General features: G+C 38.2%; 1 protein-coding gene across 1 annotated transcript in view; it reads left to right on the plus strand.

The window, feature by feature from the left end:
- The window catches only part of LOC126284471 (sodium channel protein Nach-like), a 146,999-nt gene that overhangs the window by 97,468 nt on the left and 23,412 nt on the right, over positions 1 to 26,119 (plus strand). Inside the window, exon 9 of the mRNA XM_049983424.1 lies at positions 7,347 to 7,467. Coding sequence (XP_049839381.1) covers positions 7,347 to 7,467 — 121 coding nt within the window. The remainder of the gene's footprint in view (positions 1 to 7,346; positions 7,468 to 26,119) is intronic.

Raw genomic sequence — 26,119 nt, forward strand, 5'->3', positions numbered from 1 at the left:
AATGTGTACATGTAAGTGTTAATTCTGATGTATGTAATACGTTTTTATTTCTTCTAGTGTTCCATGTTGTTACTATGAGTCTTGTCATGAATTAACCATATTGCATGCTGCTGTATTGTTAACATTGTAAAAATACTGACCCATTCCATATCCTTGCAACTCCATTGCTATCAGGATCAACAGTACTCAGAATAAAAGAAATAAATCAAGAATGTCATCTGTACCACAGGAAAATTTATTTTTTAATTAGCTGATTGCATTCTTTGTCACTTGTACTGTTACAGGTTACCAAAATACAGTTTTAGGATTTACAGAGCTGGTCTTTATGTGACTTTAATTTTTATAAAATTTTGTACTAAACTTGTGTAGTGGCTATTGGATGTGGTGGCAATTTGTAAAGGGTCATTTATAGTTTTACCTTCACTTTTAAGAACAATTTCTTTATTCTGCCTAAGTTTGTATTTATTACATTCCAAACTGATTTCACTGTTTGCTACTCTTTTTCTGTTGATGTATGAATCATTGTTTAATGTTTTTGCTGCTATAATGGCTTTCTTGTGCATTTTTCTGTAGCGGTTGATGTACTGTTTCAGAGTTGGATTTTGCCCATATGATTTAATTAACTTTCTAAGTTTCTCTGAAGATTTTCTTATACCTTGTATTATCCAAGTGTTAGTCTGGTTTTTACTTTAATTTTCTTTAGAGGGAATGCAGGTTCATAGTTATGTTTGTAACAAGCTGACAAAGACTCAGACTTCATATCTGCATTGTATTTCTTACTTTTCCTGGCATTTGTACTGAGTACATTATTTACACTAAATTTTATTGCTTCATGACTCCAGTGTCAATCACTACTACACTATGATCAAACATTTGCATTCTTCAAGCCTAGTCGATCAATTGTAGTTTTAGTAGATTAGTATTTCAAATATAGTTTGAAAAAGTCCCAGCAAGAGAACCCATATAATGGTACACCATACTATCTACAGTTAAAATATGCAGCTGCAACAGTGCTATTAATTTAAGATACTTACATTACCACATAATGTTAGAACAGGAGGAATATATGGAACTTATGAAAGTACTTAGCTGCTAAAAGTGGCATGTTGTCCTAGGTTGGCACGAGGCCCAGATTGTTATTCAAATTATGGAATGAATCTATATTCTCCATTTCAGGCAATCTCATATTGTCTCATCTTCAACTGTTGCATCATACTTTCACAAAAATTACTTGAAAAATTGTAAATTTTTGTCTCAGAATTTGTGATACAACTGCAGCTAGTCAAGCCAAACGGTGCTTAGAAAGGCCAAATAGCAGAAAGTTTTGGAGAATTTTTTTGACAGGCTTTCTATATGTTTTCAAGGGTGCAGAGTACAAATTTTTTAAATCCTACCAAAATTTTGGACTGAAAAATGGGTAAAAATGCAAAAAATGGGATTTCTTTGGGTCTTTCACTTATCACTCAGAGAAAGCACAATTTTTGGCAAAGCTCACTGTTTATGAAAGTAAAGAGGATAAAATTACAAAATAGACCTCACTGACTTTTTTTGCCAGACCTACCATATGGCAGATGACATGTCTTGAAGTTAGTGTGATTTTGAAGCTGAGGAGATGTGTCATCTCACAACCTACCCTCCCCCACCCTCCCCCCTTTCCTGTGCTTCTACTGTACTTTGTTGCCTATCCATTAACCTTCACTCACAATGTTATTGCAGTGGTTGGTAACTGATACTTGCTGTGGTGCAGGTGTAAGATGTTTGTGAGATGACTTTCCTCTTCTGGCACTGGGAAGACTGATCCTGTGTATTGGCCTCCTACAGTGGCAGTTGAATATGAGTTCACCCTCTGATGGTTGCTTAGAAACTATTTGCGATGGGTAAATTAAGATTAAGTAGTTGTACATAATGATATGTGATAATGTACTGGATGACTGGAGAAAAGTGTCATCACTTTGGCCCTAAGTGGGCTTGAAGAATGTTTTTGAAGCAAGTAAGTAGAGGATGTATGGGATGGATCCCTTTTTGAAGAGCAAAACTGTGGTTAAGGTTCATGAACTATGTTGAAAAAAGTACACTAACAGAACATTGAGGAGAACAAGTAAGTGAGTAGGTCCCACAAACAACAGATATGTAGAAATAATCTTCAGCTAAGTGATGGTATCAAGCGTCACTCAGAAAAAATTTCTCTCTAATCCAAAGAACAAGGACTGCTTAACATTTTAATGGACAAACTGGCCAAATCAGGCTTAGCTTCCAAGCAAGCTGTTGAAGATGCTGATACCTTGATTATCAACAATGTACTATCTTTGAACCCGACACATTCAACCGTGTTGTTGTGGAAGACTTGGGAGTTTCTTGTCATTCTAACAGGCCTCTATCAACAAAGCAATGTATTATTGATAAAACTAGGGAAAGGAAAAGTCCCACAGCAGCTCCCCTCCAGAGAATATCCAGTTTTTGCATGCAGGCAGTGGCTGTGACACTGCTTCTGCTGTACAATCAGGGCAAAGTGAAACGCATAACTGCACTGAAGAAAAACCGTGAATCAAAACAGGTCATACAAATATTTGAAGATTGAAATGCATATAAGAAGGCTTTAGTGGAGTGTGGTAAACAATTCATCACCAAGTTGTATGGTGGTATAAGCAGGGAGTCCCTGAGTCACATCCCATACAGAAGCTTAATCAAACTGACTTCAGAACAACTATCAACATTGCCACCAACTGAGGATGCTGCATATTCTCCATGTGTGCCTACTGGTGCAACAATGGCTGGGAAAAAATAAAAATCCCAAAGAATAGGTTTGATAGAGGTCCAAGGATCACCTAGTTGCAACCACTATGCTTTAGAAAACAGCACCCAATGTTATTCTGACCTACATTGGATGCAAACACAAAATTGTGTGTTGTCAAAACTCTTGTAGCTGTGAAAATAGAGGCCTTCGCAACTTGAAGCTCTGCATCAACCGTGATACAGTTTGCAAGAATATCAGTCACCCTGATTTGCAATACATAGAAGGAGGTGTGTTGGAAGTAGAGGAGGAACAGGAGAGTGAAGCAAGGACTGCTACAGAAGAAAAGCCACATTTCACATTGCTGTTATTATAATTTGCCATCGTGAAATCTCATGACCTCATTATTGTAGCAAACATTGTATACTGGTTACTACTCTAATTTATTATAATTATAATAGGTAGATGATTATGTAGCTATTATTTGGTATGGGCTGAAATTAGTCATCTATTATCTCATTTAGCTGTAACATACCCACATATGTGCTCATTTTCCAGATGAATCAAGTAAAGACAAGGGCAGTGGTTCATGAAGCATGAAGTGCTTTAAACTTCTTTGAAATTTCATGAAAATTGTTATGTTAATAATATAATATTATAATACTCATTGTTATCAAATGTCAAATAAAGCATAATTATTATATCATTTGTATAAGTTATTTGAACAGTTTTTAACTGTAGAAATGATTAAAGTTATTGTTTTACCATCTGACTGAACGTCATAGCATAATGAGGGATAAGGAACAGGGTTTTGATGATACCCTCAAAATTACACTAAGTTCAACACCTGCTACATGCCATATGTTTGATCTCATGAAAAATGTCATTCAGACCTATTTTGTGGGAAATTTTATCCTCTTTCTTTTCATAAATATTCAACTTTGTTGACAATATTGTACTTACCAAGTTAAAAGCAAAAAACCAAAAAAGTCCAAAATTTTTGTAGCTTTTTTCATTTTTTAAAATATTTATGGGCTGAAATTTTGGTGGGACTTTGCAGAATTCAGGTTCAAGAACTTACAGAAAGCTTGCCAAAAAACGTCTACAAAAATTTCCTTCAAGAAGCACCATATGACTGGACTAAACTATCAAGCTGCTCTTAGCTCATGCAAAACAATTGTCTCCACTACTGGTCTAGATTGTTATTTATATAAATAAGCAACAGTCACAGATAAGATGTTTAACATGATTTAATTTCACACATTTTATACAAAAATTACATTACATAACCAAACCTCTGTCCTTATGGATTTGAAAGTATTAAATTATGATGTAAATAAAATAGAAAAAAACTCCCACATGGGAAAAATATATTAAAAACAAAGATTCCAAGACTTACCAAGCAGGAAAGTGCCAGAAGATAGGCACAATAAATAAAACACACACACAGAATTTCTAGCTTTTGCAACCGACGGTTGCTTCTTCAGGAAAGAGGGAAGGAGAAGGAAAGACGAAAGGATGTGGGTTTTAAGGGAGAGGGTAAGGAGTCATTCCAATCCCGGGAGTGGAAAGACTTACCTTAGGGGGAAAAAAGGACAGGTGTACACTCGCACACACACACATATCCATCCGCACATACACAGAGACAAGCAGACATTTGTAAAGGCAAAGAGTTCGGGCAGAGATGTCAGTCGAGGCGGAAGTACAGAGGCAAAGAAGTTGTTGAAAGACAGGTGAGGTATGAGCGACGGCAACTTGAAATTAGCGGAGGTTGAGGCCTGGCGGATATCGAGAAGAGAGGATATACTGAAGGGCGAGTTCCCATCTCCGGAGTTAGGATAGGTTGGTGTTGGTGGGGAGTATCCAGATAACCCGGATGGTGTAACTCTGTGCCAATATGTGCTGGTCGTGCACCAAGGCATGTTTAGCCACAGGGTGATCCTCATTACCAACAAACACTGTCTGCCTGTGTCCATTCATGCGAATGGACAGTTTGTTGCTGGTCATTCCCACATAGAAAGCGTCACAGTGTAGGCAGGTCAGTTGGTAAATCATGTGGGTGCTTTCACACGTGGCTCTTCCTTTGATCGTGTACACCTTCCGGGTTACAGGACTGGAGTAGGTGGTGGTGGGAGGGTGCATAGGACAGGTTTTACACTGGGGGCGGTTACAAGGGTAGGAGCCAGAGGGTAGGGAAGGTGGTTTGGGGATTTCATAGGGATGAACCAAGAGGTTACGAAGGTTAGGTGGACAGCGGAAAGACACTCTTGGTGGAGTGGGGAGGATTTCATGAAGGATGGATCGCATTTCGGGGCAGGATTTTAGGAAGTCGTATCCCTGCTGGAGAGCCACATTCAGAGTCTGATCCAGTCCCGGGAAGTATCCTGTCACAAGTGGGGCACTTTTAGGGTTCTTCTGTGAGAGGTTCTGGGTTTGAGGGGATGAGGAAGTGCTCTGATTATTTGCTTCTGTACCAGGTTGGGAGGGTAGTTGCAGGATGCAAAAGCTGTTTTCAGGTTGTTGGTGTAATGGTTCAGGGATTCAGGACTGGAGCAGATTCGTTTGCCATGAAGGCCTAGGCTGTAGGGAAGGGACCATTTGATATGGAATGGGTGGCAGCTGTCACAATGGAGGAACTGTTGCTTGTTGGTGGGTTTGATGTGGACGGATGTGTGAAGCTGGCCATTGGACAGATGGATTTCAACGTCAAGGAAAGTGGCATGGGATTTGGAGTAGGACCAGGTGAATTTGATGGAACCAAAGGAGTTGAGGGTGGAGAGGAAATTCAGGAGTTGTTCTTCACTGTGAGTCCAGGTCATAAAGATGTCATCAATAAATCTGTACCAAGCTTTGGGTTGGCAGGCTTGGGTAACCAAGAAGGCTTCCTCTAAGTGACCCATGAATAGGTTGGCATACGAGGGGGCCATCCTGGTACCCATGGCTGTTCCCTTTAATTGTTGGTATGTCTGGCCTTCAAAAGTGAAGAAGTTGTGGGTCAGGATGAAGCTGGCTAAGGTGACGAGGCAAGAGGTTTTAGGTAGGGTGGCAGGTGATCAGCGTGAAAGGAAGTGCTCCATTGCAGCGAGGCCCTGGACGTGAGGGATATTTGTGTATAGGGAAGTGGCATCAATGGTTACCAGGATGTTTTCTGGGTGTAACAGACTTGGTAAGGATTCCAGGTGTTTGAGAAAGTGGTTGGTATCTTTGATGAAGGATGGGAGACTGCGTGTAATGGGTTGAAGGTGTTGATCTACATAGGCAGAGATACATTCTGTGGGGGCTTGGTATGCAGCTACAATGGGGCGGCCGGGATGTTTGGGTTTGTGAATTTTAGGAAGTAGGTAGAAGGTAGGAGTGTGAGGTGTTGGTGGTGTCAGGAGTTTGATGGAGTTGGGTGAAATGTTTTGTAGGGGGCGTAAGGTTCTGAGGATTCCTTGAAGCTCTGCCTGGACATCAGGAATGGGATTACCTTGGCAAACTTTGTATGTAGAGTTGTCTGAAAGGTGACGCAGTCCCTCAGCCACATACTCCCAACGATCAAGTTTGAAGAACATTGGGGAAAGTAGTGCTCACTTGTGATAAGACCATGGGCATGAGGAATTTTAGTGTATGGAGAAGTAGCATCAACAGTCAGTTTAGGGATCCAGAAGGTAAGGGGATGGAGATGGTGGAGAGTCAGTGAAGGATGTGGTTGGTATCTTTGACATGGGTGGCTAGATTATGGGCAACTGGTTGGAGATGCTTGTTAATGAGGGCCCAATTTCCTTCAGCGGGTGCACAATAACCAGCCACAATGGGGTGTCTAGGATTGTTGAGTTTGTGGATTTTGAAGAGTGTGTACAAGATGTGTGTGAGTGGGTGTCATAGGGGTGAAGAGAGAAACAGATTCAGGGGAGAGGTTTGAGAAGGACCTAAGGTGTTAAGCAAGGATTGGCGACTGTGTTGGACTTCTGGATGGGATAATTCTGCCAGAGTTTATAGGTGGAGGAATCAGATAATTGTCAGAGTTCTTCCACCAAGATGTCACTGAAATTCATAACAACTGTGGTGGAAATTTTGTCTGCAGATAGGAGGATTAGGTCATGATTAGTTCTGAGGTTTCATGTGACTATTCTTCCTTCTGCTGGAAGGTTGGCATTTTAAGGAAGGGGCCTGGGAAAGGATGGTGAGGCCAAACTGTGGAGGTAAGGAATCTGTGGAAGGTGACGAGCATGGAATTAGGTGGGGAGGGGGGGATCCTCATGGTTGGATGGTGGTATAAACTGGGAGAGGCAGGGTTCAGTATTGGAATTAGGTTGGCCTTGGTTGGAGGGATTGGTGATCAAGAAGTGTTTCCATTTCAGGGATTGGGAGAAGGAGAGTATGTCTTTGTCATTTCCTTTTAATTTTCTTCATATGCATAGTTCCTTCCCATGACTCATTTTCTTCTTTAGAACTGATACCTCTTCCTTTAGATGCTCAATTTTGTTTTTCATTTATTAATATTCATAATTTGATTTTAAATTCTTGTAGCATAATTAAAATTACCTGTAATAATAATTCAAAAAATCAGTATTCTTAATGAATTTTATTCGATATGATAGGTCCAATGGGTATATTTACTTATTTATTACAGAACGTCTAGGAATATTGAAAGCTGCTTGGGAAACCAAGAAGCTTGGTATAGTCTGTGACTGCAGAACATCATGTGAGGACCAAGAATACAATGTGGTATGGAAACATGCTACAACAAAACGGTAAGTAATGTTATTCTCTGTAATTCATTTGGAAACATGCTATAAAATGGCAAGTAATATTCTTCTCTATAATTGTTTAGGTATTTTTTCTGAAACTGGACAAAGAAAACTCAATGTAGTCTAGTTATATGGTGAGCAGACAAGCAACTTTTGTGTACAGCGTATCATAGGCGCTTTTTAAACCACATCTTCAGTATTGGTATATTCAAATATTCAGTGATCAAAGAGAGTGTTCACATAGCAAAGAAAAGCTATTATAATCATTTTAAGGAAAAGGCCACATAAAGCATACAGACATTGCTTCAATGGTCCAAACATCTTAACCTTAATATCACTTCACATGTGAGAAACAATAGGACAATACGTTGAGAATGTGGATCGCACAGGAGGCATGCCAGAGATAAATCCCTGCAGTCACACTATCCTCTGTGTCTTCAGAGGCTTAGATGGATAGAGTGTCTGCCATGTAAGCAGGAGATCCCGGGTTCGAGTCCCAGTCGGGGCACACATTTTCATCTGTCCTCATTGACATACGTCAATGCCTGTAAGCAGCTAAGGTTTTCCATTTCATTATAATAATATCCATCACAGAAAACAGGTTAGAAAGGACAGAAAGCATAAGTGTTCACACCCACAACACACAAATGAGGAATCAGTTCAGAAACATATCCCACAAACATAGCTCTCATGTATCACATTCATACAAAGTCTGAACCTAAAGCTATTGAATGATGCACACATCACAGTAACTTTACAATGATAAAAACTCTCTGATGGAAAAGAAATATTACACTGGTAAAGATAACCTAATGAATTAAATCAGTATATTAGGGGTTTTATGTAATCATTAATGTCAGAACCCTTGTCTAAGCTGTTGCTCTTTTAAGATGTATGTAATCAGGTTTCAATTCCTTCATATTTATTGAACCTCAGATTTACTTTTATAATGATCAGCTTTTTATTATGCAGGAGGTAATCTACACTCATTAACAAAATCTCACATTTCATTGGTGGCAGACTGGATCAGTGATACTTGAATCTGACACAAATGTATTTCTCAACACGCTGTTTCATAAATACATTATGTTAACATAATGTGTGATGCCCACTGACTAAGTACAAGTTCATGTGAATTTTTGACTGATTCACAAAGAAATGTACATTTCAACAGTTAACCACAGACTGATGGCCAACCAAGGCCTGATTTTGTTACCAGTTACATGAAGTTGATGAAATGAATGTGACATTGTTCTGCACACTTAGTTACAGACAGGCTTAAGAATGAAAACAATAATCTGATTTTACATATTAATTAATAATATCAAGAAGAGCACAATAAGATAACACAAAAGTTTAATAAGCAGAATAGCAATTTGCTTCAAACATGGTCTCTATTAGCAGAGGAAAAAATGATAGATACTGTTCCATATAAATAATTTCTACTTCCATGGGGATTCCCAGAGGCCATCAAAAGTAGGTAAAAAATTAAATTTTCCAAATTGAATAATTAGGAAACTAACAAATACTTTTAGTAAAAGTGGATACTTTGAGAAGCAGAAAAATCAGGGCTATAAAACTATGGGAGGGAATTTTAGAAATAATCACAAGTTAAAATTCGAACATTCTAGAACACGAGAACTTTGATTATGAATAATATTTGAGCAGGAAGTTTTTGGTGAAAAACAAAATGTTTATGGAGAAGAGGAGAATGAAGGCTTTAAATGAGCTACATCAATTTAGCATGAAAGATCTATTAGCTCATTGCAAATTTAATCTCCACCTGTTGCTTATGAATCTTAAATTATGAATATTTCTTTATGAGAATTATTTCCAGTTAAACCTACTGTACTATTGCAATCATTGCTTACGAAAGTACTCTGTGAATAATAAAATTTTATGAATTCTTGCTTCAATATGGAAGTAAACAATGGAACATCCAGGTTGGAATGTAACAATACCAGATAAGAAAAGTTGCTACTCATCATATAGCAGAGATGCTGAGTCGTGATATTCACAACAAAATGATTCACACAATTATAGCTTTCAGCCATTAAGGCCTTTGTCAGCAGAAGACACACACACACACACACACACACACACACACACACACACACACACACACACACACACACACACACTCATGTAAACGCAACTTGCACACACGTCTGCAGTCTAAGAGAGCTGAAACCACACTGCGAGCAGCAGCACCAGTGCATGATGGGAGCGGTGACTGGGTGGGGGTAAGGAGGAGTCTGGGTCAGGGAGGGGAAGGGATAGTATGGTGGGAGAGGCAGACAGTGAAGTGTTGCAGCTTAGACGCAAGAACTGCAACATTTCACTATCCGCAACTCCCCCTGAGTAACCAGTAAAAATATAAGTGTAAAAGATTGTATAATTGTAGAAGTAATTAGATTAGTACACAATGTATACACAATATTTGGTAAATTTTGAGGAAGTATATGGTATATGTAGCTATTAGTAGAAGAGTACACCTGAGATATTTAGTGTCATGCGCTAGTTTTCAAAGTCTTTGCATAATGTCACAAGAGAAAATACAGTTACCTAGTGAAATGCATTTGAAAGTGATGAAATTATTGTAGGGAGTATTACCTTTCTGACCAAATAGAAACAGACATTACTCTATTTATATATTTTATTGCTTTGCTGTATGTAATTATTGCATAGCTTGCACAACTCATTACTGTATACAATCACATTACTTCAACTTAAGGGTCAGAAAGGTAATACTCCCTACAATCATTTCATCACTTTGAAATGCATTTCACTAGACAACTGTACTTTCTCTTGTGACGTTATGTGAAGACTTTGAAAACTAGTACATGACACTAAATATCTCAGGTGTACTCTTCAACTAATAGCTATAGATACCTTATACCTCCTCAAAATTTACCAAATATTGTGTATACATTGTGTACTAATCTCATTACTCCTACAATTATACAACCTTTTAGACTTAAATTTTTACTGGTTACTCAGGGTGTTCAACATAATTTGATATACTTGTATATTTTGTAAAATTTCATTACCTTACCTTTTTGGTATAATCGAAAAACTTTTTTCACTTCAAACAGAAAAACATCCCACTGATTACTTTTGTAGTCAGAAATAATCAGACAAGTGTTAACTCTCTGAATTTTACATAATCACTATTGTATAGGTTTTATGCTTCTGTTTACTGTCAAGAATGACTGTTCACCGTTTCCACCAACCGAGAAGGTTTCAGTTTAACCTATCACCTCTGCTATCATTATCTGACACAAGTGGGGGGAGTGGTTATTATTTATCCACTGTCCACCTCTATTTTCAAAATTCCTATCACCATTTCCATTTCCGGAATTTCTATTCTCGTAAAACTGTTGGTCCCCTCAGTTTGGTCCTACATCCTAATAATTTCCAAAATTATTTGGCTTCCTGTCTTTCCTCCCTAGAGTGTTGTTATGTCCTTGGTTAAAATTGTCATTATTATTAGTGTTTTTATTATGATTGTGATTACTCCAGTTTGGCCTCCCAAAATCAGTACTGTGTTGACCAAACCTGTTATATGCCCTGTCCAACTTTTCTACATATTTTAGGAACTGGTCTGCAGAATCATCTGGCCCATTAACTACATCTACATCTACATCCGTACTCCGCAAGCCACCTGACGGTGTGTGGCGGAGGGTACCCTGAGTACCTCTATCAGTTTTTGCACCCAAACTTCTTGTCTTACAAATCCATTCAGTTTTTGACATGCGCGTTTCCTGGAAGCGTCTGGCGGAAACAAGAGCAGAACTGTTACGGTGGTTAACTGGTGAATCATTCTTAGGTGCGACATAGTTTGCCTTCCAGTTTGTGTGTCAGTCCAGCATCATGTAGCCAAGTGTGATTTGTAATGGTACAGGCCCGGACATGAGCCTAGTGCCATAACCAGGAGCAGATTACAGCCAGCCGATGCAGCATTTTACCATACCAACAGATTACACAACAGTGACCCAATTTTCTGGGCAATTACGAGCTTTCAGGAAGTTTTGACGGCAGTGAAGTATGTGACAGTACTTGTCGTCCTTATTAACATGCCCCCTTTGACCATACGTATGTGTCCACACCAACCGAGAGGTCTCTCCGTGGCTGGGCTATGCATCAACAATTGTCATGCTTTGGTCTCTGTCATGGGATTGCTGACAGTCTTCTGATGTAGCTATTATTATCACAGCCAGATGGTGAATCAACGATAGGTGCCTGATGGCCTAGCCGTCAGGTCGCTTTCGCTCTTTCACTATCTCCATGAAACTGCCTCCATCACCTACTGGTCTGAGGTATAAACTGAGGTCCTCTCAGCTCTATGACGTTTGGGTCTGAAGCCGTTGGATGCAGTGTCTCAGCCATCAGTCCAGGGTTCATCATCTGATGTCGCCACCTTCCCCTGCCAGGCTGGTCACTAGTCTGCATCATTCTGGCTTCCACAGATGTTAAATATCATGCCATCCTGACTCAGCATCAGCCTACTGCTTGAAATGACCTGGTAGTCAAGGTCATTCGCTACTACTCTGTCTCTTCAGGAAGCGCTAATATTGGTACGTCCAAACAGGTGTGCCTGGGTGCTGGGTTCTATGGCCATGACCTGTCGCCTGCTTGCTGCAGGCACGCTGCTCTACATCCGTTTATGTTTGACGATAAAGAACACTGAAACTTCTACATGTACATGTACATCTACATCCATACTCCGCAAGCCACCTGATGATGTGTGGCGGAGGGTACCTTGCGTACCTCTATCGGTTCTCCCTTCTATTCCAGTCTCGTATTGTACGTGGAAAGAAGGATTGTCGGTATGCTTCTGTGTGGGCTCTAATCTCTCTGATTTTATCCTCATGGTCTCTTCGCGAGATATACATAGGAGGGAGCAATATACTGCTTGACTCTTCGGTGAAGGTATGTTCTCGAAACTTCAACAAAAGCCCGTACCGAGCTACTGAGCGTCTCTCCTGCAGAGTCTTCCACTGGAGTTTATCTATCATCTCCGTAACGCTTTCACAATTACTAAATGATCCTGTAACGAAGCGCGCTGCTCTCCGTTGGATCTTCTCTATCTCTTCTATCAACCCTACCTGGTGCGGATCCCACACTGCTGAGCAGTATTCAAGCATTGGGCGAACAAGCGTACTGTAACCTACTTCCTTTGTTGTCGGATTGCATTTCCTTAGGATTCTTCCAATGAATCTCAGTCTGGCATCTGCTTTACCGACGATCAACTTTATATGATCATTCCATTTTAAATCACTCCTAATGCGTACTCCCAGATAATTTATGGAATTAACTGCTTCCAGTTGCTGACCTGCTATTTTGTAGCTAAATGATAAGGGACCTATCTTTCTATGTATTCTTATCACATTACACTTCGCTACATTGAGATTCAATTGCCATTCCGTGCACCATGCGTCAATTCGCTGCAGATCCTCCTGCATTTCAGTACAATTTTCCATTGTTGCAACCTCTCGATACACCACAGCATCATCTGCAAAAAGCCTCAGTGAACTTCCGATGTCATCCACCAGGTCATTTATGTATATTGTGAATAGCAACGGTCCTATGACACTCCCCTGCGGCACACCTGAAATCACTCTTACTTCGGAAGACTTCTCTCCATTGAGAATGACGTGCTGCGTTCTGTTATCTAGGAACTCCTCAATCCAATCACACAATTGATCTGATAGTCTGTATGCTCTTACTTTGTTCATTAAACGACTATGGGGAACTGTGTCAAACGCCTTGCGGAAGTCAAGAAACACGGCATCTACCTGTGAACCCGTGTCTAAGGCCCTCTGAGTCTCGTGGACGAATAGCGCGAGCTGGGTTTCACACGATCGTCTTTTTCGAAACCAATGCTGATTCCTACAGAGTAGATTTCTAGTCTCCAGAAAAGACATTATACTCGAACATAATACGTGTTCCAAAATTCTACAACTGATCGACGTTAGAGATATAGGTCTATAGTTCTGCACATCTGTTCGACGTCCCTTCTTGAGAACGGGGATGACCTGTGCCCTTTTCCAATCCTTTGGAACGCTTCGCTCTTCTAGAGACCTACGGTACACCGCTGCAAGAAGGGGGGCAAGTTCCTTCGCGTACTCTGTGTAAAATCGAACTGGTATCCCATCAGGACCAGCGGCCTTTCCTCTTTTGAGCGATTTTAATTGTTTCTCTATCCCTCTGTCGTCTACTTCGATATCTACCATTTTGTCAACTGTGCGACAATCTAGAGAAGGAAGCACAGTGCAGTCTTCCTCTGTGAAACAGCTTTGGAAGAAGACATTTAGTAATTCGGCCTTTAGTCTGTCATCCTCTGTTTCAGTACCATTTTGGTCACAGAGTGTCTGGACATTTTGTTTTGATCCACCTACCGCTTTGACATAGGACCAAAATTTCTTAGGATTTTCTGCCAAGTCAGTACATAGAACGTTACTTTCGAATTCATTGAAAGCCTCTCGCATAGCCCTCCTCACACTACATTTCGCTTCGCGTAATTTTTGTTTGTCTGCAAGGCTTTGGCTATGTTTATGTTTGCTGTGAAGTTCCCTTTGCTTCCGCAGCAGTTTTCTAACTCGGTTGTTGTACCACGGTGGCTCTTTTCCATCTCTTACGATCTTGCTTGGCACATACTCATCTAACGCATATTGTACCATGGTTTTGAACTTTGTCCACTGATCCTCAACACTATCTGCACTTGAGACAAAACTTTTGTGTTGAGCCGTCAGGTACTCTGTAATCTGCTTTTTGTCACTTTTGCTAAACAGAAAAATCTTCCTACCTTTTTTAATATTTCTATTTACGGCTGAAATCATCGACGCAGTAACCGCTTTATGATCGCTGATTCCCTGTTCTGCATTAACTGATTCAAATAGTTCGGGTCTGTTTGTCACCAGAAGGTCTAATATATTATCGCCACGAGTCGGTTTTCTGTTTAACTGCTCAAGGTAGTTTTCAGATAAAGCACTTAAAAATATTTCACTGGATTCTAACCCCATTTGAATTCTTTCTGGTAGCCTTCTTTTAAGTGCATCTATTTGAGTTAATTCATCAAGAGGTTGGTCTGAGTGTGCAAGTTTTATGATCTGGTCTTTACAAAACTCTTTCAAAAGCTCCTCAATGCTCCCTGTACAGCGGACCATTAAAAAACTCACTCTTTATCCTTGCCCGTTCAGTGGCAGACCAAAACTTTTTCAAGAAATACTTTTCAAATTCATCTATGGATAAATTGCTACAGTCAAGTTGGTTGGCCCATGACAAGGCTTCTCCTTCTAATGATCTATTAATAAACTTAATTTTTAATTCATCATTCATACCAGGCAGAAAACTATCATGACAATATTGTATAAAATCAACTGGGTGAAAATGCTTGTCACCAGGGAAACACTTTAGTGGCATAGTAGGAAAGCTTGGATGTCCTACATTACAGGATGTTTTTAGGTAAGCCCCATCTTTTAACTGTTGTACTTGTTTTTTGATAATAGTGAAATCTCTAGGTAAGTCTGACACATTTGTGTCTGTTATCTCAGCTCTCTTCTGAACTTTTCATCTACATCTAAGGCAGCACTGTCTATTTTTTCATTTAACTTATTTATAGAGATTACAGCTTGTTTACTAGTATCTCCAACAGCATCGTTACATCTAACTTCAACAGCACCTGTCTCAGACTTGAGATCCTTGCCCACTTCCCCTGTTTTTGTTTCTAAAGATTGTATTTTGGACTCTGAAGCCTCTACCCTTCCCTCTACTTTTTTCACACTTTTATCTAGAGCTTTCACTTGTGAACACAAACCAACTAAGTTTTTTGTAACATTTGAAATTTGTGCATTAAGCTCTGTTCTAATGAGATTACATTCTGAGACTATTGCCTTTTAATAGTTTCTCACAAATTTTTTCCATTGATGACAGTTTTTTTAAAATTTTCACTATTTTTCTCACGTTTTTCACTATTTTTTTCATTGATGACATTAATGCAGTAAACATGTCTTGTAAATTTAACTATTTGTGCTTTTCACTCAACATTGTTTCAGTTATGTGCAACTGTACTTGTTTCTCACAGTCTGGACTCAAATCTAACATGCTACTGTAAATTTGTTTGTAAGTTATCAATGCAAGAAAAAACCAATCAAATTGTTCACAAAACACTGCACTGAGGAAGTACAAAAACAAATGTTTTAATTCGTACTTAGCTTATTATTATCCTGGATTACATAGGTGGTGTCAACTTTGATAATAATACTTCAACCTTTTACAATCATGTATGTCCATAGTGTTGTGTCATTCCAAAACTTCTCCATATTTACTATGTCAAACTATATTTGGTTTAAAATCATTCCACACAATTGTATGCTTCTTTACCACTTGAAACATAAACACTGTTAAAAATCCAAAAATACAAGTATCCTGGTCACAATGGTTCCATTTTAACAATGTCCTTCGTTATGCACAATTGGAAGACTATTAATTGTAATAAATGTTCATGGAGTTAAAATATTGTAGGCTGGGCCTAGTGGTAGTTTTAAAGAATAAATACTCATCTTGTTTTTTAAGGATCTCCTTCATATCCTTGCTTGAATTTCTTGTATCTGGAAGCCAGCTTCTCTTGTAGGTCTGGAAACCTTATAGGTTGGCATATTTCTTGAAATAACATAGCCACAAACTAATTCATATGTAATTTTCATTTTTATTATTACTAGATGACTTGCTACCATCAATTACAATGTTTACTCAGCAAAATACCTTCCATTTATATGCAACTCCAGAAAAACTTTACATCTCTTCTTCCTTCCTTCCCGCCAGACAACATACGACAACCACCTGGCACAGTTAACGTTGTTCCAAAGTACATCTGTGTAGAGACAATCACACTAAGATCAAAACATAGAACATTAAACTGAAAATAATTCACAGAAAATGAAATTCACTCAACAGTACAATAGAACAATTATGAAAAAATATATATTCACATAAACAAAAATGTATTTTTTGTAGTACAGTAATTTTATGAAATTTGTTTTTTAATCACAGGGGTTAACTGGGCTAGCACTACATATACTACTATACAGTTGGAGTTTTTAAACATTACAAATAAGTTTGAAAAAAGTATTCTGTAGTAAATTTGCGAATATACATGGTCCAGAGAACTTAGTGCACGTTACACCATGCATCGTACATGGGTATGGACTCATCTACACACACCATGGACTCAACAATGCTCCAGCCTCTCCTCCACCCAATACTTATCAGCTGCAACAGACTTCAAAGTCAACCTCTAATGTGCCATCAGCAACCAGTGCACAACCCAGTCTGGATAACGTATCCGATTCAACAGAAAATATCACTGACACTAAGAGGGGAGTGGTGAAGCACAGTGTTTTGTGCTATGTAATGCTGCACACAAGTGATAACTATTTTTAATTATTATTTTTGGTGTAGTCACTGACTTACGTTTTTCTTTTCTTTAGTATATGTTTTACTCTGTTGTTGAATGTGCTATTTAACAGAGTCATATGAGTTACAGTTTAGTTTTTATGTTGCAATAAAGCTAATTATCTAGCCTCACAACACCACTTTAGGCTGAATACATGACTCTAACATTAATCTCAATTACAAAAAAGGCTGGTCTGTTTTTAATGTTTGAAATATTTCTGCCTATTTCTCCAATAGCATTTTTAGAACTTCCATATTACCACATCATAACCACATTCAAATTCAAATCTAAAAGCAGGGTCATGGATTGAATATAATACTTAACAATGAAAGCACATTTATTCTGAAAACCAACATACTGCCAGAATGGAACTGAACTCCTGGATACAGAATGCTGCTGTTTATACAAACATCAAATGTCCCAAAATATACAAGCATTACAAACAAAAGATATTTTGAGAAATTTTCAGAAATGATAAATATTAAATAAAAAATAATAGCTGGTGATTGGATTTCAACTGGCAATCCACAGAAAGCCATCCAGTAACACTAAGTGCTACATCATATTCTTGCAGCACAGCTTGTGGTGCTGATCCCTCTCATGGAGAAACAGTGATGCACTGTTTCAGAAGCTCCCACTGGAACCAACAACAGCATGCTGGATCTAGTTCTCGTGAGTGGTCCTCTACGTGCCAGCACTGATAGATCCTCACATTCTGGTCATGTTACCACAGCCTCTTCACTGTGATAAACAGCGTATGTAACGACTCCTTCCAAAGCTTCGTAATCACTGAGCAGGTTTTCAGATTCTTTCAATGAGAAACCCTCAAGTCAATCTGCAGCTCAGGAGTGCAGTAGGGATTCATATGGAGGACATGGATGACATCTCTGCATTTTTGTCTTCTTAATGAAGGGTCGTCCGCAGCTCGTGGTCTCGCGGTAGCGTTCTCGCTTCCCGAGCACGGGGTCCCGGGTTCGATTCCCGGCGGGGTCAGGGATTTTTCACCTGCCTCGCGATGACTGGGTGTTTGTGTCGTCTTCATCATCATCATCAATCATCCCCATTACGGTCGGAGGAAGGCAATGGCAAACCACCTCCACTAGGACCTTGCCTAGTATGGCGGCGCGGGTCTCCCGCGTCGCTCCCCTACGCTCGGTAAACGGAGTATGGGACTCATCATCATCATCAATGAAGGGTCTTAATCTTTGAATTCATTTCTGATGTTCAGTAAGCAATGAAGGATAAAGTAAGGCCCAAAATAGCACTTTATGAACTTTCCCGATAGCCCCACTTTTCACACGGGTCTAAAACTACATGTTTCTTGGACTGTATTTCACTGACCCTGCTTTGTGTTATAAGGCTCTTGGTGTTTCTACTGGGCATCCAGGGTCTATCTATGAGCCAGCTGTCTTGCTTCTTTGATACTGATGGTGAGGTGTTCAGTGCAGTCATTCTAAGTATTGTACAGTTGAAACAGGAATAGTACATCCATTTTCAGCTTGACCTCTTGACAAGGAGCAGGAAGAATGGTAGTTTCTTGTTTCATTGTGTTGTAAGCAAATGCCACAGTAGGCAGTCTCATATCCAATTCTCCCTGTCTGACATAAATGTACATGTGCATATTTTATTAAAGCACTCTGTGATCTCATTTATCTGTGTGTGTTAGGCTGTCTTGTAGTAGTGTCTTGTTTCATTGTGTTGTAAGCAAATGCCACAGTAGGCAGTATCATATCCAATTCTCCCTGTCTGACATAAATGTACATGTGCATATTTTATTAAAGCACTCTGTGATCTCATTTATCTGTGTGTGTTAGGCAGTCTTGTAGTGTCTTGTTTCATTGTGTTGTAAGCAAATGCCACAGTAGGCAGTATCATATCCAATTCTCCCTGTCTGACATAAATGTATATGTGCATATCTGCCAATATTTTATTAAAGCAGTCTGTGATCTCATTTATCTGTGTGTGTTAGGCAGTTTTCATCCTGTGCATGTCACAATGTGGAATTAACTCTGATACTAAACCTGACTGGAAAAAAATTCCATGATCAGAGACCATCATAAGAGTGCTCCATGCTACAAAATTATGTCTTCTACAAGGAATTTTGGAATTTCTAGAGCTTTGGTAGCTGATACATCTTTGGTGACAGCATAGTGAGTGAAGTAGAAAGTGTAGGCTATCACCAATTAATTCCCATTTATTTACTTTAGGAACCTCCCCAGGAGGTTGATTCCAATTCAGGTTAATGGCATGGCAGCAGGTGGAACTGTTACGTGATGGCCTAGAGGTAACTGTGGCATGTGCTTCCACTGTTGGCATTCCTTGCAGTGGCTTACATAGTGCCTAACAGATTGGTAGAGACCTGGGCAATGATAATGTGTGAGATTCTGTCTATAGTCATCACAAATTCTAGGTGACCTGATGTTACAGCATCATGGAAATACTTGGGGATGATTGGCTGTTAATCAGCTGGTATGACAAGAAAACGTTTCCAACCCATTGGACTGTAGTTCCCCTTATACAAACCCTGTTTATTAAGTGGAATTATACTTTAGTCAGATCCTCCTTCTAAAATGCTTCTGTGGTTTTCAGCCATGTCAGATGTTCCTTCTGTTCAGCAGTAATGTCATTTAACACAGAAATGACTGAGACTTCAACCACATTGCTGTGTGCTCCCAAGGGATTCCTTGAGTGAAAGTTGGTGTCCTTATGCATGTGTCTGCTTTAGTGTACTACAGTGACATCTTACTCTTGAAGCCTCAGTGTCCATCTCGGTAGTTGACCCATTCATTTCTACAGGTTAGTCAGCCAGCATAGAAATTGATGGTCCATCACAACAGTGAATAGTTTGCCAAATAAATATGGCTGGGGCCTGTTGATGATTCAACCAACTGCAAGGCACTCTTTGTCTGTTGTAGAGTACTTCATCTTGCACTTGGGGCGTATTCTGGAAACATAAGTTATCACTGAATTTGCACAAGAACTGCGACTATCTCATACCTTCTAGCTTCAGTGTGAAGTTCTGCCATGTCATTAAATTCTAGGACTGGCTAAGTTATCATTGATTCTTAAGGAAGAGGAAAAATCTGCCTTCCACCTCCTTCCAGGAAAATTTTGAACCTTCCTGTAATAGATCTTACAAGGGGCATGGCTTGCTACAAAAGTTCTTTACAAATCATTGGTAGTATGAGCACGTTCCATGAAAGCTTCTCACTTTAAAAATGTGTTAATGAGTGGAAAAATCTACTACACTGCAAAAGTTATCTCCATAAGGACACCATTACAGTGTGGCTAATGGCTCTATAGTACTTAGTAGAGCTGTCCACGATGTCTCCTTTGTTGACGCTGCTGTGTCTGCATTGTCCCTGTGGCTTCTTGTTGTCTAGGCGATGATTCCTTTGCTGTTCTGGGCGCAAGAAAAGGTGTAGGTTTTTGATTATCAATGGACTAACCAAATCATGATGCAATATTCCATGGTTTGTTTAGAAGAAACAAATATTTATTGCCAGAACTCGAATACGACTACACTCAAATGTGGCCAGAACTCAAGTGGCCAAGAACCCATTGCTCACCGAAGATCACAGTCATAGTGACAAAGCACATAAAATTTCAATATTGATTACTGATCGTAACCTATCCCAATATCATATTAAGCAAATGCTTTTTAACACAACTTAAATTAGTGTAGAATATAACAAAATGGGGTCTATTTGTCAGTTCCATTACAATTTCCCCCCAATAATTTTATATGTACGAACATGCAAACAAAATAAAAAATAAATAAATAAATAAAAAAAACTGTTAATTGTTGCAAAACAGATTTAGCACTGATTAGTGGTTTGAATTTTAAATGATGTCTCACTGAGTGTGTTGTGAGAAGGTTGCACGAGCTAAAATTACACACATTATCAAATATCATTCAAATAGCATAAACATATGGAAAAATCAAGAACTAACATGATAAGCATATTACACAAAGAAAATTCATTGCAAACACTTGATACAGAAAATACATTTTAAACAAATAATAAACATTTTCTAGGACACAAAATAGTATCAAAATTAGTCAATTTTTATACATAATATTTCATAATTTCCAGTGAAAAACTTTTGTTGACTCACCTTTTAACAGTCTCAGCGTAGTCTTACCTCTTTTATTTATACAATTTCAATGAAATAACATTCCTTAGCCCAAGAACTTTCCTTGATTTAGGATACACCAACCTGTATGCATTAGGGTGTGGATTCTCCACAATCTTGAACGGACCTGTGTAGATATCAAAGAATTTCTTTGTTTCAAAAGTTAACATTTTTGATTTCTCATATGATTTTACTAAAACATAATCTCCAACTTTAAACCTGGTTGCTTTGATCTTGCTATCATGTCATCTTTTTCTAATTTCCCCCTGTTTTATCATGGTTTCTTTGACTATGGCTTCACGTTCACGCATAGTCGTTATTGTGCATGATGGAAATTCTACGGGTTCTGTGATAATGTTGCTAGTTTTATATGAAACATAATTTCATAAGGTGAAAATCCTGTGGACGTATGTTGCAAGCTGTTCATGACATCTTCAAAGTGTTGTACATGGTCATACCATGTAGGATGACTGCAATATGTATGGCATAAATGACTAATCTCATGCATATGCCTCTCAGCTGGGTTTGATGAGGGATTATATACAGATATTTGAACATGTTTGATTACCAATTTATCAACACAGGCTTTCCAAAAATTGTGAACCCCCGTCCGACAAGATCACTTTTTGTTTCCTTACACGACAGACTTTTTCAACTTTTGTAACTATCTCTTTACCTGTGGCTTTTCTGACAGGGTACAACTTGATTAGTTTAGAAAATACATCCACCATCACAAAAATGTAGCAGTGGCCACTCATACTCCTTGCAAGAGGCCCATAGAAATCAAGAGTGACTAAGTGTAGAGGTTGTACAAGAGTAATGTTTTCATTTTGTCTTGACATTTTCTGTTACTTACTTTGACTCATTGGCAATTATTACAAGTTGACAATTATTTTCTAACTCTCTTGGCCATATTGTAGAAATATATATTTTCTTTTAATTTCTGCATACATTTCTGAGTGCCACAATGACCATAGCTCTGATGTGTATACCTAGTTAACCTCTCAGCTTCATCCTCAGGACAGCATAGTGTCCAATTGTCTGACTCTTCATCAGTTCTCCTAAATAGAGTACCCTTAAACACCTTATAGTACTTGTCTAATTTTTCGTAGTTCTTCTTCCCTAAACAGCTCTTTATTAATGTCAAATTTGTATCACAGTTCTGGCTCCTCCTGATTTTATCACACAATGATCTAACAACTTTTTCATCTGTGACCCCTTTAATATACCTCGTTTTAAATGTTTTTCTTCATTCTGATAAAAAATTCTGTTTGCCCTCCTACTGGTAGCCTTGATAGAGCATCTGCAACTATGTTGTCAGAGCCTTTAATATACTTAATTTCAAAGTTGAATTGTTGTAAAGACAATGTGCACCTCGTAAGCCTATCATGATAGAGCTTACATTCCTGTAAATAGTTTAAGGCTTTATGATCAGAGTACACTATTACCTTATGTCCAAGTAAATAGATACTAAATTTTGAAAATTACCGCTGTGTGGCTCATATCTCTTTTTCTGTGACTGTATAGTTCTTTTCATGCTTCAGTAACATTCTGCTTGCAAATGCAAATGTAGAATGAACTGTCTTCCTATTGACTTCTTTTTCTTGAAATAATTCAGCACCTAACCCATAATAACTACTGTCATTATGTAAACAGAAAGGTAAACTAAAATCTGGTCTGTGTAACCGGTTCTGGTTGTTCACTTCTTTTTTATTTTGTTGAAAGGCTCTTGACAATCTTTACTCAATATCCAAACAGTGTCCTTCTTTAATAAGTTACTTAGACAGGGTGCATTTAAGCTTTGTTTACTTACAAATTTTCTGTAGAATCCACATAGCCCATAAAATCATTTCAGTTGTTTTCTGTTGCAGGGGTAATTTTGCCTGGATCCACCAAAATTCCTTTTTCTGTTATCACATGTCCCAAAAATTTTAACTCAGGTACTGCAAATTTTGCACTTATATAGTTTTAGTGTCATTCCCCCTCTTCTAAGTTTCTCAATTGCCTGTCTTAAAGGCCCAAATCTGACTTTGCCACAGAAAGGGGTAAATTATGCTGCCACAAAAGTCTTTGGGCACCTACCAAACAGCATCAAAAGCCTGACAGATAGCCAACTAACATTTAAAAATAAATTAAAAGAATTTCTAGATGACAAACCCTTCTACTCATTGGCTGAATTTTTAGATATAAACTAAGTAAAAAAAAAAAAAATTAATCATTAGTGTCATGCAATATTTTGTGTAATGTAATTTCTTGTACAGACATCTTTTATTAACCTGACACGTTCCACATCATTACGAAGTGTTGTATTCATGATCTATGGAACAAGTATTAATCTAATCTAATCCAACATGTTTATTCCAATCTTGTCCAGGTACTAAAATGTCATCTACGTAAATCACTAATTTGGATACAAGTTCCTGCCCAAGCACATGATCTAAAGCTCTAATGAAGTCTGGTACCAATGAGTTCAAGCCAAAAGGGACTACACAATACTGATAGCACAGACCATTGTATACAAAAGTGGTGTATTTTCTAGAGTTTGGTGCCAGATGTACTTCGTGAAAGCCTGAGGTTAAGTCTAGACTTGACATTAATTTTATATCCTTGAACTTGTGCAACAGCTCATCGATGTTTTCAGGTTGGTCTGTTTCCTTGTATAACATGTTTAAAGGCCTGGAGTCTAGAACTGTTCTCACTCCCCCATCTCTCTTCAACACAACTACCAGTGGGTTATTATAAGCGCTGATACTCCTTTCAATAATGCCACATATTTCCATCTTATGTAATTCTTTCTCAACTGCTGTATAGTAAATAGTGTTTTATTTGTCTCATAACATACAATTTCTAATCATATGATTAGTGTACAGGAGACATGTCAAAAAAATGGATAACACAACTTAGGCCTAATTGGTACAAAGAATTTTAACATTAATATAAACTTTTATTTTTCTTTCCTCCCTTTTGTGAAGGACAGCTACATTTACACACAAGACTATATGTAAATTTATCCCGCTCAAACGCTCAGTTCATCCTTCATGAACTCCTCAAAAGTGTAGTAGCAGTGTTTGACAAGTATATCATATAGCTTTGTTTTCAGTGTCTCTAGGTTCATACTCAGCACATTCTTTTCTTTTAGCTTGTTATGAATTTTCATTGCCATATACTGAGGAGACTGCGCATACAGGTTTAAGCAATGAGTGGAAAGCATAAAATTGTCTTTGTTTCTCATGTTATATGTGTGATTGAAACAGTTTTTCTCAAATAACTCTAAATTGCTGTGTAGAAAGATGATAATATCATAGATGTATAAGGAGGGAACTGTTAACAACTGTTGTTTTTCAAATAGTGGGTGACATGTTTATTTTGCAATGGGAACAACATACGATTTTATGAAAAATGGCATCTCACAAGCAAAGTACATTGGTAACCCCTAACTTTTCTTGGAATGTTGCTAAAGACATCACTGTATTCTCATAACAAAGACTCTAGTTCTTGTTTTTGTCCATTGTTTAGACCACTAGCTTCTGAAATCTTAGTGTTTATGTGTGTTTTGAAATCTACTTCACTTAAGTCTAGCTCTGTTATGTCTTTTTCAACATATATTTCCTCCTTTACAAGATTTATAGTATTAAATTTATTTTCACCCCAATGACTGGCATTTCAATGTAGTCTTTCTCACACTTCAGCTTTTTTGCTGAGTATTTCAGATATTTCTGACACTTGACTCCCTGTGTCTATAAAGGCACTTGCCTTCCCAGGTACCAACTTTTACTCTAATGAATGGACTACATATGTCATCACCTTTTTCAGACTGAACATATTCATACAACAAATCATTTTCAATTTCACTAAAACAATGACTTCCTGAATTACAATTACCTGTATTAGTGTCACCTTTATTACTTACTGTCATTCCATTAACATACACATCATGAATGCTGTCACTTTCACTGGTAATTTCATTAATCCAAACATTTTCATCAGTTTGTCACTGAGGTATTTATCATTCAATTGCTTAACAATAATTTCTAATTGCATCACTTTTTAGCCACATATTATAAAGAAATCATTCACCTTTGTTCATTGGAAATGGTAGCCTACTTGCACAGTCAGTTTTATTGTTCAGAGAATCTTTATTATCTCCATGTGTTCCTTCATAAGATGTTGGATTACAGAATGTATTGGGTGTAACACTGACATTAACACCATTTAAATTGTTTACAACATCCTTGGGTATATCTAAAACATGCATATCAGATTCTCCCACAACACCTAATGCTTCCATTTTCTCTTTCAAACAAACAAAATATTTGTCACCATCATCATGTACCATTAAATCTTCATTTTCTCAAATACTACAATCCTCAATCTCCCTCTCCTGAAAACTTAAAATGTTGCTTTCACACCCAAGTGTATTTAATTCTTTGCTTATTAAACAATTTGCTTACCTGGTTCCGTCATCAGTGCTTCAATTCCTAAATAACGTAAATCGCTAACCTGCTGCTCCTCTGACAAACTACAAGTTTCTGCCCACTCATAAAATTCAACCAAATCAGTTACTTCCTCTGGCTCTTTATTATAACCTGTGTGTTCATTATTAACAGGTACTGTGTTTAGACATTCATAAGATAACTACACATTACTTCAGATGTTTCTTTTGGTACAGCATAGTCACTGTTATCGGTCCATCTATTATCTGTGCTTTTCGCCCCTACCTTGTGGACCGACAATGGAGCACATACTAGTTTTTTACTTCGTGACTTCCCATAGCATTTTGACTCCTGGTGTCACTATGTTCACACCAATTCCTGTTTTCTATAATTTGATCCATTCAGGAACTCTCTCTTTATCCTGGCTTGTTCAGTTTCAGACTAGAACTGTTTTAAGAACCCTATTTCATATTCTGCATAAGAATTGCCCATAGAAAAATTTTGATTGGCCCATGACAAATAGTCCCCCTCCAAAAACTTTTTAACAAACTTAATTTTCAAACTTTCACTCATATAGGCAAAAAGTGGCCCCTACAACTCTGCATAAAGTAAACGGGATGCAAACTAC

This window comes from Schistocerca gregaria, chromosome 8 (genome assembly GCF_023897955.1).
Source record: "Schistocerca gregaria isolate iqSchGreg1 chromosome 8, iqSchGreg1.2, whole genome shotgun sequence".
NCBI classification, from domain to species: domain Eukaryota; kingdom Metazoa; phylum Arthropoda; class Insecta; order Orthoptera; family Acrididae; genus Schistocerca; species Schistocerca gregaria.